This window comes from Malus sylvestris, chromosome 16 (assembly GCF_916048215.2).
Source record: "Malus sylvestris chromosome 16, drMalSylv7.2, whole genome shotgun sequence".
NCBI classification, from domain to species: Eukaryota; Viridiplantae; Streptophyta; class Magnoliopsida; order Rosales; family Rosaceae; genus Malus; species Malus sylvestris.
Window position 1 is genome coordinate 19,600,918 of NC_062275.1, and position 16,262 is coordinate 19,617,179.

Consider the following 16,262-nt stretch of genomic DNA (forward strand, 5'->3'; position numbering starts at 1 on the left):
ACTCAGCTGATTCAACAAAAGCATCACCTTTATCCTTCAATGGTAGAGAGAACAAGTCAACATTTTCAACATCAGGAATAAGAGAAGCAATGGAGTCATCAACTTAATATTTATGGACTCCATGATGGTTTTTATTCGTAAGTTGTAGACCATATAGGCTTGCTGATATTGGAATATCCCAAGAAGATTCATTCTTAACTCTTAGTATCAAACTTGGTAATGTGTTCTTGATCTCTCAAAATATAACAACCACTTCCAAACACTTTGAAGTAATTTAGCATTGGCTTTTTACCTCTCTAGAGTTCATAAAGAGTCACACTAGTACCTGGCCTGAGAAACACATGATTAGAGATGTAGCATGCAATATTCATGGCTTTAGCCCAAAAGTATTTTGTCAGATTCTTGCTATTTAACATTACCCTAGTCATCTCAATCAAAACATAAATTTTCCTTTCACAACCCTATTTAGTTGAAGAGTGATAGGAACAGAAAATTCATGTTTAATGCCATTGGTTGAACAAAATTCATCAAAAAGAGCATTCTCAAATTCAGTTCCATGATCAACTCTAATTCTGACAAGAGGGGGACGACTGGTCAGAGATTCATTTAGCATTACTTTGTACATGGTGAGAAACTGTTGAAACGTATCTGATTTTTCCCTTAAGAAACACACCCCAAGTACATCTTCAGTAGTCATCCACAATTACCAGAGTATACTTTTTCCCTCCAATAGACAAAATTTGGATTAGACCAACAAGATCCATATACACTAAGGAGGGGTGTATTCAATTTGGATTTTGAGAGATTTTAATTCTTTTAATGAATCTAGGGGTATTCAATCAGGATTTTAAGTGATTCACTGAAATTCAAGGTGTATTCAATTATAATTTTAAGATAATTTATTAAAATCTTTAGAAATCCCGATGTATTTAATTGGGATTTTAAAGAAGTTTATAACATTCCAAATGTATTCAATTAGAAATTGATTTTAAAGAATTTGAGAAAGTTGAGGAATTAGAGAGAATTGGAGAGATTTCGTAGTGTATTTTAAGTATCCACAAAACTCACCTCACCCCATGAGATTTTGAGGGAATTGAATCAAAATTTTATATGGAATCTCTACAAATCAATTAAACTCCATAAAAATCCATGGATTTATAAATCCATTAAAATCTCTCAAATTCTCAATTGAAGACACCCCCTAATTGTAGAGGCTTTTAGATGTTGTAATATCATTTAGTCTCTTATGAGCCACTTTGGTCTGCTTCCCCAGTTGACAAGATCCACAAACATAGGAGTCTGAGACTGAAAGATGAGGTAAGCCTCTAACAGCCTCACTATTTGACAATTTATGAAGGTCTTTGAAGTTGACACGACGAAGTCTTCTATGCCACAACACACTAACATCATCAATAGCTTTGTTGCACTTTGGAGAATCACCAACCTTTGAAGCATCAAGAATGTAACAATTATCTCCAGATCTAGGAAGAACTAGAATATTCTTTCCATGTTCTAATGTTCATCCACATTTTGACAGTCTTTATTGGAGAAACAAACTTCATATGCCACTTCATCACATAATTGGCTTATGCTAATGAGACTCAACTTTAAGCCTAGCTAACATTCTTGAGCTAAGAAAGACCAGGAATATTAACACCCTTCCAATGATTTAGGACTTGTCACCACTATCAAAGACAACCCCATCGCCATTGAAAGGTGAAGGAGATAGGAAAACATCTTTGTCCCCAGACATGTGACGAGAGCACCCACTGTCAAGATACCATACATTTAGTTTGGTGGCAGAGAGCATTGAGAACAACTAAGCATATGTTAAAGACTTTCTGAACCCATTTGGAACGAGGCCTTACCATTTCCATACTGGATGACTGCATAAGTTGAGCAATTTTGTTGACTTCATTGACTAGTCGATCCACTTGACTTCAAAGTGTCATTCTTCCTAAAGTGAAGTTTCCTACACTTAGGAAAAATGTGGCCCAAATCTCCACAGTGATGACATGTGGGAATAAATCTAGACTTTGAGCTTAGATTGACTTTAGGTGTCACATGAAAAGACTCTCTCACAAATCTTGATTTGATAACCGTTAAGCTTGATTCGTTTTCCACGTAGCCAAGGGCACTTTTGTCACCATGTGGTTTCCTAAGGCTCAACATCTTGTCAATTTTTTTCAGCCTCAATGGTAAGACGAATAGCTTTGTTATTTGCTTCATTCAACTCAACTAGCTATTTTCGATTAGCCTCATGATACATAATGTTATATGCTTTCAACACATGAATTTGATTCATCAAGTTTTCTTAAGATTTTAGCAATTTTTTAACTTGAGCTTCAATAGCAGTAATAACATCATCTTAGACAACTTAATCTTTTCCACTTTTGTAGTACAAGTCTCATAAAAAAAAGTATCATACTTGATGCACAACTCATCATAAGTCATCTCCTCATTATCATTTTGTGCTAGATCATCATCATTTAAAGACACTTCCTCTATTGGAACAACAAAAGCAAAAAAATTTCTCCATCACTCCAAGTAACCATCATTGCTTTGTCCCTTTTATGACTTGATTCCCTATTGTTTGCACACTCAACACCACGATGTCCACTTCCACCACAAGAAAAGCATAGACCAGATTCTCTAGATAAGGATTTAACCCTTCTACTTATGAACCAACCTTGTTTTCTACCAAAAGTAAACTTTCCATGTGATTGGTACTTTGAGTTTCCAGATGACTCCCTAACCTTTTTGATATCATTTCCTTTATTGTAGAGAATTCTTCTGAATTAGTTGACAAACAAGGCAACATCATCTTCTGGAGCATGCTCACAAGGAACATTGAAAATCTTTGCATTTTCAACAATATGAAGAGCAATATCACTCCTTTTCTTGGCATCATCTTTTTCCATATCTAGCTCCATTTCATACCCACCAGTTTTCCAAGTTTGATCTCATTCAAATGTTGAAATTCTTGAATGGCAGCTTTCTAAGCCATGAATCTCTTCGTCAATGATCTCAAGATTTTTTGAACAATGGTAATTTCATCAATAGGCTTGCCCAACCCTAAAGCTTCATTAGTTAACATTTCAACTTTTTCATAGAAAACCGAGAAGGTCTCAGCTTCATTCATCCTTAAGTGCTCAAACTTTGAAAGAATGAGATCCCTCACTTGTTTATCTCCTTCATGATGAATTATGAGCTTGTCCCAAACTTGCTTGGCCATTATGCAATACAAAATATGTGTAAATTGAGTTGGAGAAATGGTGGTGACAATGACATTTCTTACTTTTCTGTTTGCCATGGCAGAAGTAATTTCACTAAGAGACCATTCTCCTTTAGATTTAACCACAGAACATTAACATTTCTTGACGTTCCTTTCCATTCTAGGGTAAGATAGTCAACAACAATTAAGTCTTGAGCTTCCATAATGATTTGAAACTTTTCACTCCATGCAGCATAATTAGATCCATCAAAGAATGGAGGAGTATTGCAAGATGTACCAACACGATCACGGTCCATGGTGAGATTCCACCTAATTCCAGTAAATCTCAGAGATCACTCTATGTATATCTAGAGCAAGGCTTTGATACCAATTGAAATTGGTACCAGGATCCTGTATATATATATAATTTTTGCTAGACCGACTAGTCAGGCCTGCTAGTTAACTAAGATAGATTTGTTAGTCAATAAATCAAAGATTCAATAACCAATTTCAAATACCAAAAGTTATCCTAGTTAGCAAGGCTTCAGTTCGTTCCAAGTTATTACTGCGTCAAGTGACCATGATTATGAGCACATACCAATTTATTCAAGTGATACACGTAGCATGTATATGTATGTGAGATATGTGACATAATATAAATAACTTTGAACACAAGATACTTTTGGCCTGAAAAAAAAGCCCACCTTTGGTTAAAAAACTGGGGACTCTCCACAGAGTCCAATCCACTAGTATAATCAAGATTCTTACAAAGTACTGCAAAGTTCAATTCCTAAACCTAGTCGCAAAGTTCAATTCCTAAACCTAGTCAAAGTACCGCAAAGTTCAATTCCTAAACCTAGTCTATGGAGCAGCTTTACTTTTGTGCAACCTTGCCTTACACAAAATGGATTCCTTTGGTCTTCACAAAGTGGCAGCTCCTTTTGAGCTCTTCACCTTGTGGCACCGAAAATATGTTGTCTTCAGTCTTCACAAGATGACAACTCATCATGAATTGTTCACCTTGTGGCACCGAGACCAACACACAAGTTATGCATATGATGATATAGCAATTATATACAAATCTAGATTCAAATGTCCAATCAGTTTCTCCAATCAAACTGTCGAATGAAGAAACTGATGAGAATCCTAAATTGGGTCAGTTTTAAAGATTTGAAACTAGAAACACTTGACGACAAATTTATTGCAAAACCAAAGACAATGCAACCCTATTATTCAATGATTGAGTGTTTAATGCATGAAAGAAGGTTTTGCAACTAGGGTTTCATAAATGAAGAACAAAAAGGAAGGTGAGTTCTTAATGCCCCTTCCTCTCTTTCTCTCTCCAGGAATACAATCTGAAAACCCCAAATGAACTAAGGAACCAATTAGGGATCTTAACCCTAAAAGCTTTGGTTCATTTTTCAACCCACATGACACGTGTCAAGCTTCAAAACGATCTGAAAAGATCAAGGGTGAAAAACAGACATTCGATAGAAAGCTGTTAATTAGCCCATGTGGTCATGTCTTAAATTGTGTGCCTAGCTTGCTGGAAATCCGCCCGCACGGCTGACTAGACAACTAAGCTAGTCAGAAAGAAACAGGAATGTAGACGTGAAATGCCCCCCCCCCCCCAGAAATACATAAGATGGTTTTTCAATCCACAATAAAAGAATTTCTAAAAACCAAACAAATTGTTTTCTACCAAAAAATCCGGTGCCATATGCATATGACCTACTTTTTAACTCACAAACGTCATTGATAAATTATGATGTGGTATTGAAAACCATCATATTGTTTAACCAATCAATTTATATTATAACATGTGAAGTTAACCATGAATACCACAACCTAAAGCATTTTTCATTGATTGGTCATTAACCATAGTAAAAGATAAGATTTGTTTTTGTTTTGTTTTGTTTTTTTTTTTTTTGGGTCAAAAGGTTAAATACATTACCAACAAGTGAAGTACAACAAAGGCCCAATACCAACCTTGGAACCCAGCACATACAAACAAACCACATAGAAGACCCTAGACAACTAGGCTTCCTAAAGCTGCAAATGACAATGCCGCCACCAAAGAGCCACATCATGATCATCACGATCGACCACCCTCCACGATCACTTGAGATCAGACCATCAAGAAACCCATAATTGGTGAGGACAAAGATCACATCATCCTCCAAAGATTGACACTGGAATAGTCGCCATGAGATCAAGAAGCACGCAGGTAGAAAGAACCCATTAACAACATCGCCGACAAGGGTGAGTAACGAGAGTGACTAACAAGGGCCAACAAGGGTGGTGGTGTAGACACCCGAGCTAAAGCTCTACACACCCGAGCAAAGATCCGTGACAAAACGCAGTTAGTAGAGGTGGTACGCAATCGAAAATGAAGAGAGAGATGATGGAGCCAATTGAGGAAGATGATGGAGGGGAAGGAGTCAAGGAGGATGGAATAAACAGGCCAACTGAGGAAGATGGTGGAGGGGAAGGAGTCAAGGAGGATGGAATAAACAAGGGATTGAGGTATAGGCCACATGATGGTGAAATCAAAGGCAAAAGGAGAAACAGGAGGAGTAGACCGTGCAGATAGCATGGATGGGGAAGGAAAATGTGCAGGCACCAAGAAGAGGAAGAAAAAACTGAAATTAAATAGAGCACAATCCATAAGGGGAATACACGAGGTTGTCACCAACCCTAGTCAAAGCTAGGGCCGGCACCGAAGCAAAATGGAAAGAACGAAAACCAGTCACACGACCAGTGACGAAGCCAGGAATTATCGAGGGGAGGGGCGGAATTTAAAAGGATAAAAATCCCAAAAAATTTAGACAACCAAATCCTTATAAAGAATGAACAATATTAATTTTGTTCAATACAAATTTAGACAACCAAATCCTTTTTATATACTATTTACAAACCAATAGACATTATCGATGAACTTATAATTTGGAAACCCATTTGATAGAGAATTCAGTAGCAACAAAAAATAGCTAGGACATCAGCTTCCTCTTAAATATAACCTCTCTCTTACCAAAAACAAATGGACTATCAAAATATCAACAAGTTGTAGATGTCCCAATAACATAAGGCTCCAGTAATAACCGAGTAAAGAAGTAAAAAACGACACCCAAGATGATAGATATAGGCAAAGCTGGCAAAGCTCGATGGTACACTGACCACAAAATAAGAGTGCACTCTGAGTCCCAAAATAATGGCAAGATAATAGGCATACACAGTCATAAGGTCATGCATTGCAGCTCTACGCACAAGAACACCGTAGAAAACGAAATCCCTTAGACCAAGTTTAATACCTTTGTACTGAACATTTTGCTACCTCCCTTTCATCTCTATTACCCTCACTTTCCTCGTTTGCCACCTCAACATCAACAATGGTATACTCAGAATTACTGCCATTTCATTCTCATTTTCATTCACATTGCCCATGGGGACTAATTCGTCAGATAATTCTTTGAGGCATTAAAACAAACACATGGAGTGTGTATAAAGACAAGCAAAAAGCAATAAGAGAGGCAGATGGAGGAAGACTATCAAACACCTAGAGATTTTCGAAAGCGAATCATCAGACGCCTAGGGTTTCAATATTAACCGATCAATCAGGCAATTGGGAATCCCCAAGTGAACAAAAAAAAATCAAATCTTTCAACCCGAAATCGTACCTGGAACACAAAATTCAAATACCCAAAAAACCCCATTTGCTCAAAAACGAATTGAATTGGAAAAGAACGAACCTTTGAGTGTTTGGGGTTGGGAGGAGGGGAGGCGTATAGGGCGCTGTTATGTGCTCTAATTTGTTCTGGAAATAGGAAAACGAGGTGAAGAGGTAACGGGCTAAAAGCTCAAACGACGTCGTCCTATTTACTTTTTTTAAAATCACCAAACGAGACGGCGTCGTTTTTGCTAAAGGATTTTAAAAAAAAAATTATAACACTCGCTGCGCAGCAGCAGAAACCCAGAAAACCAGAGATTGGGTTGAGCAACCATCATTTCCGACGGGACCAGAGGGGCGGAACCACCGCTCTTAGGCTTGATTTCCGACGAGGGGAGGGGCGCCCCTCCTTGCTCCTCTGTAGCTTCGCCACTGCACACGACGGTGAGAAAACCTCACATAAGAGAGAACCTGTCACAGGGGAGAGAACGAAAACCCTGGTTGGATTCTAGTAAAAGCTAAGATTGGTCACTAATCAACCCATATTATAACACGTAAAAAGCAAAGTGACGGTTAAATACCCAATTCTGATTAACACAACTGCGCGCAATTCTGATGAAGAAATTCTAATTTCATTTAGCAAAAGTAGATTGCATGACTTGTGAACAAAGGAAACCATAGGCCACAACCAATTCATATCTTGAAGTAAACAGTATAACTCAACCCCGCAACAGGGAATAATCAAAGTAATGAATCCTACCAAAGAACATTCGAATAAAATTACAGGGGCGATGATAAGCAGATTAACATCCCCGTCACATGTATACGGAGCAGCAGCCACTTCGACAGCCTAAACTTTGAACGCTTCATGAAGATCTATTACCCCTCTGATATACTTCTAACCCGTTTTGGTTTTTGGGGCAGCCTTCTTTTTGACTTGCCTCTTTGGAATTGAGTTCTTCATGCCAATGAAGAAAAGCAGTGCACCAAAAAGCGCTGCGTGCTGTAGAAAGAAAGTTGAATCTCAGCAAACGAGGTCCCTGCTCATTTGGAATAAAATTATATGATGAAAAAACAGATAAAGCAATAAGCACACGTATACAAACCTGCAAGAATTCGTTTAGGAGTATGCCAAATTTGGCGTTCTCAGGACTGTAGTTGTAGAAATCATAGATAAGGGGAGTGGTAATTGCCAATTGTAGAAGCTACAATAGAAAAACGTTATGTGTCAATAATTTTCAAAAAGCTTATATGTTGGCCAGAAATTTAGAAAAATGAATACTAACCAGGAGAGAAGCTCCAAAGGAACTGTTAAGCACGAATAGAAGTCCTCCAAGCCCTTTCATTGCTACCACACCAGCAGCTAAATGTCTTACCTGTACAAGAAATTCCTGTATCAAAAGCAAAACTACAAATACGCAGCATGACCAAAGAATCCAAGTGAGAAACTGCAGAAAAAGAAATAAAAAGACTTACCTCTATCTCCGGTATTGCAACCCCTAGCTTAGCGGACAAATTTTTCTTGAACACATTAAACTTGGGAGCCAAGTCCTTTGCAGCGGGGCCACCATCAACACCAAATTCATTAAACCTGTATACACAGATGTTACATCAACACCAAGGAACAGAATATTGTCTAAATTTTAACACACCAAAGTGCAACAGATTTTGCTAAAGATAAACAATAAGCCTAGCAAATTCGTGCATAATTCTAGCAATATGGTGCACAGAACATGACCACAAATAATTCCTTTTGTAAAATGATGGTAAACCAACGGGCGAAGCGCCAGAAGATACATATTCTTAACAATGTCAGTGCAGAAAACGGGCCAATTCCTTGACTAATGTCCTTAATACATAAATTTACATATATGTGTGTGTGGGTCTTGAGGAGAACGAAAGCGGGGGATTTGAAGTCACAACATTACAATATTTACAACAACCGTCACTAAATAGAGAAAAATGGAAACTTGATTTTGAAATTAACTTTATCACCTAAAGTGCCATTCCATACTGTAAATAGAGATATATTATCCGAATCAAACTAACGAAACTTGAAAACTCGAAACAGAATATTGTCTTAGTTTTAGGGGAAGAAAAAGAAAAGATTCTTCAAAAGTATGTAAATAAGTTCCTATACACATTTCAACCGAACCACATCCTTGTCCGTCGAAAAAGAAAATCAAAGTTCATTTATCAAAGACCAGACAAGGAGCACCCAACTTAACTTCACAGAAACGCAAATAAGTTGGTTTGGTGTCGGGAAAAATTATTCTTAATCCAGATTCCATAAGACAATACAAAAGATCATTAGATCTTCACAATTCATTCAGCCACCCGACTCTCTACGTGCCAAAATTAATCAAACCAACAAGGGATTTCGAAACCGAGCACACATAAATAGATCTCAGTCACTTCATAACACTAATAAATCCAAAACTAAGTAGTAACAGCAATCCAGAACACTTGAATTATTGTTTTGGAAAACAATACCTTTTTTTTATTGAAAACTCACTTCAAAAATTTCAAGCAAACAAACACCAATATATATACATATATATATATATGTACACACACACAAAAACATATTATGCAGAGGCATAAAAAATCTGAAAAAAAAACCCGAAATATGCTTAAAGTTAGATCGAAGAAGTAAAGCTAAACTAAATCGGCTAAGAGTAGAAAAGCAAAAAGGAGTATACATGTATGGTTGGGAGAGAAGCCCTAATCGAGCAGATCTAGAGAGAGAGAGAGAGAGAGAGAGAGAGAGCTTACGCTTGCCAAGCAGAGAGGATGAAGATGGAGGCGAAGAGGACGCGGCCGAGGAAGGAGACGAACCCCATTGTCTTTCTGCACAGGAGGAGAAAAAAGAAGGACGACAGAGCGCCGAAAACGACGGGGTCCGCAGGGTCTCCGAGGCGTTTGGTTGGAGTGCGGGTAGTCGTTTCTCGTTTGGGTTCGGTATTTAAAGAAGCGGATTTATAAGGGCTCAAAGACTTAAGACTTAAGATTTTTTCTTTTTCTTTTTCTTCTTTAAATTAAAATAAAAAAATTAATAATAATTAAGATGGCCGGACAGCAAAGCCCCAGGTTGCTTTGAAATCTCAATCCAAACTGCACAGGGCCGTGGACTTTGACCCGACTCTGCCGCGTGCGACAAGAAGTGATTTTATTTGACTCGCATCACTTCTTTATATTGTTTTTTGGGAGGATAGTCATGTTGTGTAAAATTTTGATTTTGTCGACACCATTTTCAACTCTTGTATTAAAATTTAAAAATTTTAATTCAGAAAAATTAGATTTTAACTTATAAATAATTTTTTTTGTTTCAATTCTTTTGTATTAAATTTTTTGTCTGAGATTATTAAAAGATGAATTTAGGATAATTTTTTTTTCTTCAAGTAACTTTTATTTTAAAAAAAAAATTAGGGTAAATTACACTTTACTACCTTATGTTTGTGGTCGATTTCAATTCCTTACAACATCTTTAAAACATTTCAATTTCATACCTTAAGTACTAGTTTATTTTAATATAATAGATCTGTTACATTTTTCATCCATTGATCCGTTAAAAGCTGACGTGGTTGCCACATTTGTGTCACGTGGCTGCCAAGTTTATGCCACATGGCAATTTTTTTTATTACCCTATTATAAAAAATAAAAAAAACATGAAAACCAGAAACTCATTCCCCTCCACCCCTTTCCCCATTACCATCGCAGCCCTTCCCCATTACCATTGCTGCCCCTATACTACTCCTCCTTTTTCACCTTCTTGACCCACCTTCTCCCTCCTCCACTCTCTTCACCTCCCCTCCCCTCCCCTGGCCGAGACCCACCGCCAAAGACGATGCCGAATCGGAATCTAGGCTCCCTTCCAAACTCCTTCCCTTCCCTCAGCCCCCTCCCCCCACCGCCACTCAACCCCACCCCTCTCAAGCTTCGACTGCTCAACGACATCGCTGAGATCTTCGGCACCGAGCTCCCCCCTGATTTCTGGCTCACCTTCCTTCCTATGCTCAAATTTGATGTAACCTTCTTCTTCCTCTATTTCTTTTCCCAAATTTATATTACAAATGTTCTGTTTTTATTGAATTTGCGTTGTGGGTTTTGATTGTTAAAATTTTAATTGCATTTGTGTTATGGGTTTTGATTATTGAAGATTTTGAATTGCATTTGTGTTGTAGGTTGGGATTGCGGGTTGAGAGAAGTGAGAAAGGGGGTGGGGTGATGAGGTAGAAGACGAGTGGGTTTTGGGTGGGGTAGGGAGTTATGACTTGCGAGGGAGGTGGGGCTAGGGTGGGATGGGGTGTTTGGGTTGCAGGAAAGGGAAAGGGCTAGGGGAAGAAGATGGGTGGTTTTTATTTATTTATTTATTTATTTTAATAAGGTAATAAAAAATTATTATTTTTGCCATGTGGCACAAATGTGGCAACCACATCAGCTTTTAACGGATCAATAGATGAAAAATATAACAGATGTATTATATTGAAATAAAATAGTACTTGAGATATGAAAGTGAAATGTTTTAAAGATGTTGTACGCTTCAGGCGCGATGTTTAAGCCAATAGGTCGAGATTGATGATTCTTCATTAAAAGCTGGTTCTGCTTTTCAGCAAGAAGTAAAACAGAGATCAAATCTAAAAACTTGGTGAATTTATGTGCCCTATATTGTTGTTGCAGGACAATATTGGTGGCATGGAAGGTCAAACAGGTCTTTTCCAGGGGATTTGATTCGGTTAGTTCCACTTTGCAGAATTTCAACGGTGAACAGATTTTACAAACTTCAGAGTTGTATTCATTCACGGACTTAAAGTCTTGGAAGCAAAGATACTGCTAGTCGTGTCTTGCTTCAGGCAAGTAGATGTCTTTCTGGTGATCGAAACAGTCGGTCAGAGCAAGCTAGAGGGTGTGTGGGTCCTCCTCAGCGAGGTACTCGGTCTGCAGTGCATCATGGATGTGTCTTCGAATAAAGATCATTGCATTAGCCTTCTGAGCTTCTTTAATAGGTTTGTCCGCGATAGGTGTCTCGATGGTGGCTCGAATACCTTTTGTAGTCAAATGGAGCTTCAAGTCTTGAACCCACTTCAGATAGTTTCTTCCAGAGACTTCTAGAGAGCTTCAGGTCTTGAACCCACTTCAGATAGTTTCTTCCAGAGACTTCTAAAGCGGAGAAATCGAGCTTGTTCTAATTTGACAAGTCCCTAAAATAGAGGGGAAAATGTGTTTAGTCATATGGTAAGCCATAGACATATATCGTAGAACATATAGGTTCTATAGACATGTATTGGTTAAATTTATACATGAAAACTATAGGTTTCATGTGGTATGTTTTGAATGAAAACTTCATGTTTCAAAGGCAAACTACAGGTTCAATTTAGTTTTATGAACAATTAGTTCATAATGAGAGGTTCCTGCAAGAAACACATAATGCAATACACTAATTTAAATATAGTGGATTAGAGGTTCTTCAGGAACTTAAGTGTGAGAGCTTCGTTACTACGAAAGTATGTTACGGTTCAAAGTATAAAAATAAATTATTGAATCGTTAATGTCCAAAAGTAATCTTTAGATCAATAATTTTGGATTCATTATCATATTCATAGATTGCAGGTCAATTTTAATTATCTAGTAAAACATATAGCCCCAAAAATAATTGGGCTTGGGTCATGTGCCTTGAGTAAAAGGCAGGGCCCTAAAGGGCCTCGGAAGTGGGCTGCAGGCCACGGGGGTGTGGGAGAAACCCCAGCCGTAGCTGGGCTTCAATTTTGGGCCGAGGGGGGGTTAGGCATGGGAACAAGGGCCAGCAAAATTTGCTAGCCTATGGGTTAAGGCATGAGAGCCCAGCCGCAATGGGCTGGCTGCATGTGTGCGGGCCGGGGCAGCTGCAAAGCCCAGCAACCAGAAAAGTTGCGGCATGCTAGTCGTGGGCCGAGACAAGGGAGCAGGGTTGCAAGCCCGTGCGACATGGAACCCAAGCCGAGTTTTGGTTCTGTTTGAGATGGAGCAGCAAGCCCGAAAAAAAAAAAGTTGTGCAGGTGCTCCAACTTGTCAACGCCATCCACGGTGATGCCGTGGTGTTGCCACGGTGATGCCAAAGATTACCCAAAATTTTTCAAACCTAGGGTTTAGGAAACCCTAAATATGCTTCTAATTTGATTTTATACATTGACTCGCATATTCCACATAACAATTTAATTGTGCGCTGCATGAAACAAATATATAAACATATACAATATATATATCGTAAGGAAAATATAAACATAGAGGGGTTCATGCATCATGGGGAATATTTTCATGCTTCATGGACGTTTCAAATATCTTTTTTTATTTTAAGCGTACCTGATTAGTAGAAAACAAAAATAAGCCTTTGAATTTGGTGGATGATAGCCTCCTCCTACAATGCGTTAATTTCTCAGCTTTTGGCAAGAGTGTGCTGATAACGTGTTGTACGCCTATTTGATTGAATGATCTAAGGTTTAGAGAGAAGATAGATTGATTTAATTGTGAGATGATGTTTGATTCACCCCATTATGCCTTTATTTATAGTAGTAGGATAGGTAAAAACTTTTCCCTTTAGGATTACAATATTTAATAGGTAATCAACTCCTAATAGGAATATAAGATACATTCCCATATCCACTAAGATTTATACAATCACATTCCTATTTTAAATATCACTGCAACAAAGGATTCATTTTATTTGAACCCATATAACATTTTTCAACATCCAACTTAAACTTTAAATATGAATTATCTTGTTTGCCCTATTGCATAATTACAATCAAGTATAAGACGAAATTAATAATAAAACTAAAATTGATTAATAAATCCAATAATCATACCCGACATCATGCAATCTTTATCTTACGTTAATTATGGCTGAAACCCTAATCTCATAGAGAAAATAAGCTCTTTTTTATTGATGGATGGTGATTTTGAAGTTTTGAATTCTCCAGCTAAGGTATGAATTGATTTATGCAATTTTTTTCGTTTGTTTTTAGAGTTAAGGAACTGTTAACGTTGGGCCCATTTAGGCCTACTGAACGACATAAGCCCAAGGAAAGGCCAAGAAGCCCAAGGCCCAAAGAGCTCGAAGAGGGCCGACCCGAGTGCTTAGATCGATTGAGGCAAGAAAAAGGCTACTCGACCACACGGAGCATGTGAGCGAGCTGACAACTTTATAGCACAAGTATCCAAGGGCAAAACTACTTAAGTGCTACTTAGACCATTTAACAACAAGTAGTCAAGATAGTACTTGGCAAGGCGGGTGGAGTAACCGAGTTCTAATTGGGACGCTTGGGCCGCCTGAACCTTAAAAGACACGTTATTTGACTTCCAGAACGTCACTTCACTGATGAAGGCGTGCTCGAATAGGTGAAAAGTTGTCAGTAAGCTAGTACAAGTGGTTGGCACATTAAATGCCAATTTGGGAGACCTCAAGAGGGCGAGGCCCGTATAAAAGGGTGTAGACCTCCATTATGGGGGTCGGACAGATAAGAAGGAATAGAGTGAATGTATGAGGCGAGCACCATTTAGTCTTGAAATTAATATATAGAGAACGACACAATGGATTTAGCCCAGTTTTGATCGGTGAACCACTTACATCTTCGAGTCCATTTAATTTCAACAGATCTCATGAGCCCATCTAAAGTCATTTAACTAAGTTTATTAACCTTACAATTTTGAGCATTAGGAGGAACAATAATTCGATGATTGTGAAGTTTCTTACATTTCTGTGCCCTCTTCGTAAGTTCTTTTAAATTGCATTTTTTACTTCTAAACTAAATGTGTTTTAGGCATCAGATAAACTCTTTCGTCCTATCTTGATTAGCTTGTGCACAACATTAATTTGCCCTGGATGTTGGTGGTTGATTTCATGGAGCTTGTCAATGAAGCAGAGAAGAGTGGTGGGTGGGTGCCTCATTGGAAGAGGATTTATTATAGGGATGTGCTATCCACACACCCTATTTTACTTATCACACACCCCTTGATAATTTATGTTTGTTGATCTTTTTCAATTCATCCGATTCGACGATCGAAAATTAAAAAGGTGTGTGAGAAGTAAAATGGGGTGTGTAGATATCACACCCCTTATTATAAACCAGTGAAAGCAGGCACGGGGACATGGATATAAAAAAACAAACAAGAGATCGAAGTGTTAGGAATATGAAAGATTCATAAAACAACTGGAAACTTCACCAAATTATTCAACTTGTACACAGAAGTAGAATTCTAGAAAGTTTTCATTCCCACAAACAAGTAGAAACTTTAACAAATTATTCATTTTGGTATTTTATTTTCTGAACATGTGTAAAGATAAGTTTACATATTGAAATGGGTTTGTGATGGTAGTTTAGGTAGTAAATTGAGTTTAAAGAGATTTTAATTTTTTAATTAAAAATAATATGAGTGTAGAAAGTAAGTTGAGTAAGATGTTATATAAGTTCAAATAAAATTTTGCTAAATGAATATAAAATAAAAAAATATATATAGACGAGAGATTTTTAAGGGAATCTCGTTGCATATAATATCCATGGATACTAAATAGGAAAGATTTTTTTGTATTTTAGTTTTTCCTTTGCTCTAGTTCCTTATATGTTATTTACACTAAGACCATCTCTAACCGAATGAGTTATGTTTAGCCCTTGTCTATTTTATAGCCATGCAAGAAAATAATTTTAATGAACAGTGTTAGGCCATATTTATATACTATCTCCAACCGAATGAGGCTATTTTTTAGCCCTCTCAATAATTTATTATTTTGAGTTTATTCTTTAATTTTATTGGTTAATTGAATTAAACTACTATATTAAAATAAGGTTTTCGGACATATTTTAAGTGCCACTTGTCACTAAATGAATAAGTCTCTGGACATATTTTGAGTTCCACTTGAAGATGTGGCCATTTGAAAATTATTGAAAAAATTAAAGAAAAGATTATTGGAAGAGATAAGAGAGGGGTGTGTATGAAAATGGTGTTTAAGGTGAATAGAATGTGAAGAATTAAAATAAAATGAGGTAAGATAGTATGGAAGAGTGTTGGATATTGGATGAGTTATGAGCCTTGGAAGAGTGTTGGATAGTGAATAGAATTATTGAAAACTTCAACTTTTGTTTCACTTGATTTGGTTGAGTATTGGATGAGTTATGAGCCTTGGAAACCTTCTTAGAAACCGGATGATCTACGACCTGAAACCAGGTCGACTCGACCTGATAACCCTTAACCCGGATCCAAACCCATCCCAGAAATTGGCCCGAACCCAAACTCAAACTAAACTGGCCTTAAACCCAGAATCCAATCGGTGCGTGGATTCGCGTGTGGGCGCCTACCTTGGACGGCGGCGTCAGTGATTTTTCCAGCCAACTTTTCAGTGACCCAAAT

At 37.6% G+C, this 16,262-nt stretch overlaps 1 protein-coding gene and 1 long non-coding RNA gene across 5 annotated transcripts; one reads left to right on the forward strand and one right to left on the reverse strand.

Annotated features, from left to right (window-relative positions):
* Positions 1–7,491: 7,491 nt before the first annotated feature.
* On the reverse strand, positions 7,492–9,851 carry LOC126608941 (uncharacterized). Of its 4 annotated transcripts, none has more exons than XM_050276953.1 (5): positions 9,657–9,851; positions 8,358–8,472; positions 8,168–8,272; positions 7,988–8,086; positions 7,492–7,921 (listed from the first exon to the last, which is right to left on the reverse strand). In XM_050276953.1, the coding sequence occupies exons 1-5, from the start codon at positions 9,722–9,724 to the stop codon at positions 7,748–7,750; spliced, it is 561 nt and encodes a 186-aa protein (XP_050132910.1). In that variant the 5' UTR covers positions 9,725–9,851; the 3' UTR covers positions 7,492–7,747. The 4 variants fall into 4 exon arrangements, with proteins under 4 accessions (XP_050132910.1, XP_050132911.1, XP_050132912.1 ...); XM_050276954.1 differs by having other exon boundaries at positions 8,168–8,257; positions 9,657–9,847; XM_050276955.1 differs by having other exon boundaries at positions 7,492–7,884; positions 9,657–9,847.
* Positions 9,852–10,593: 742 nt separating this feature from the next.
* LOC126608952 (uncharacterized) lies at positions 10,594–12,197 on the forward strand. The gene is made up of 3 exons (XR_007618039.1): positions 10,594–10,908; positions 11,562–11,951; positions 12,004–12,197. It is a non-coding gene; the product is annotated as an uncharacterized LOC126608952 (long non-coding RNA).
* The last annotated feature ends 4,065 nt before the right edge of the window (positions 12,198–16,262 follow it).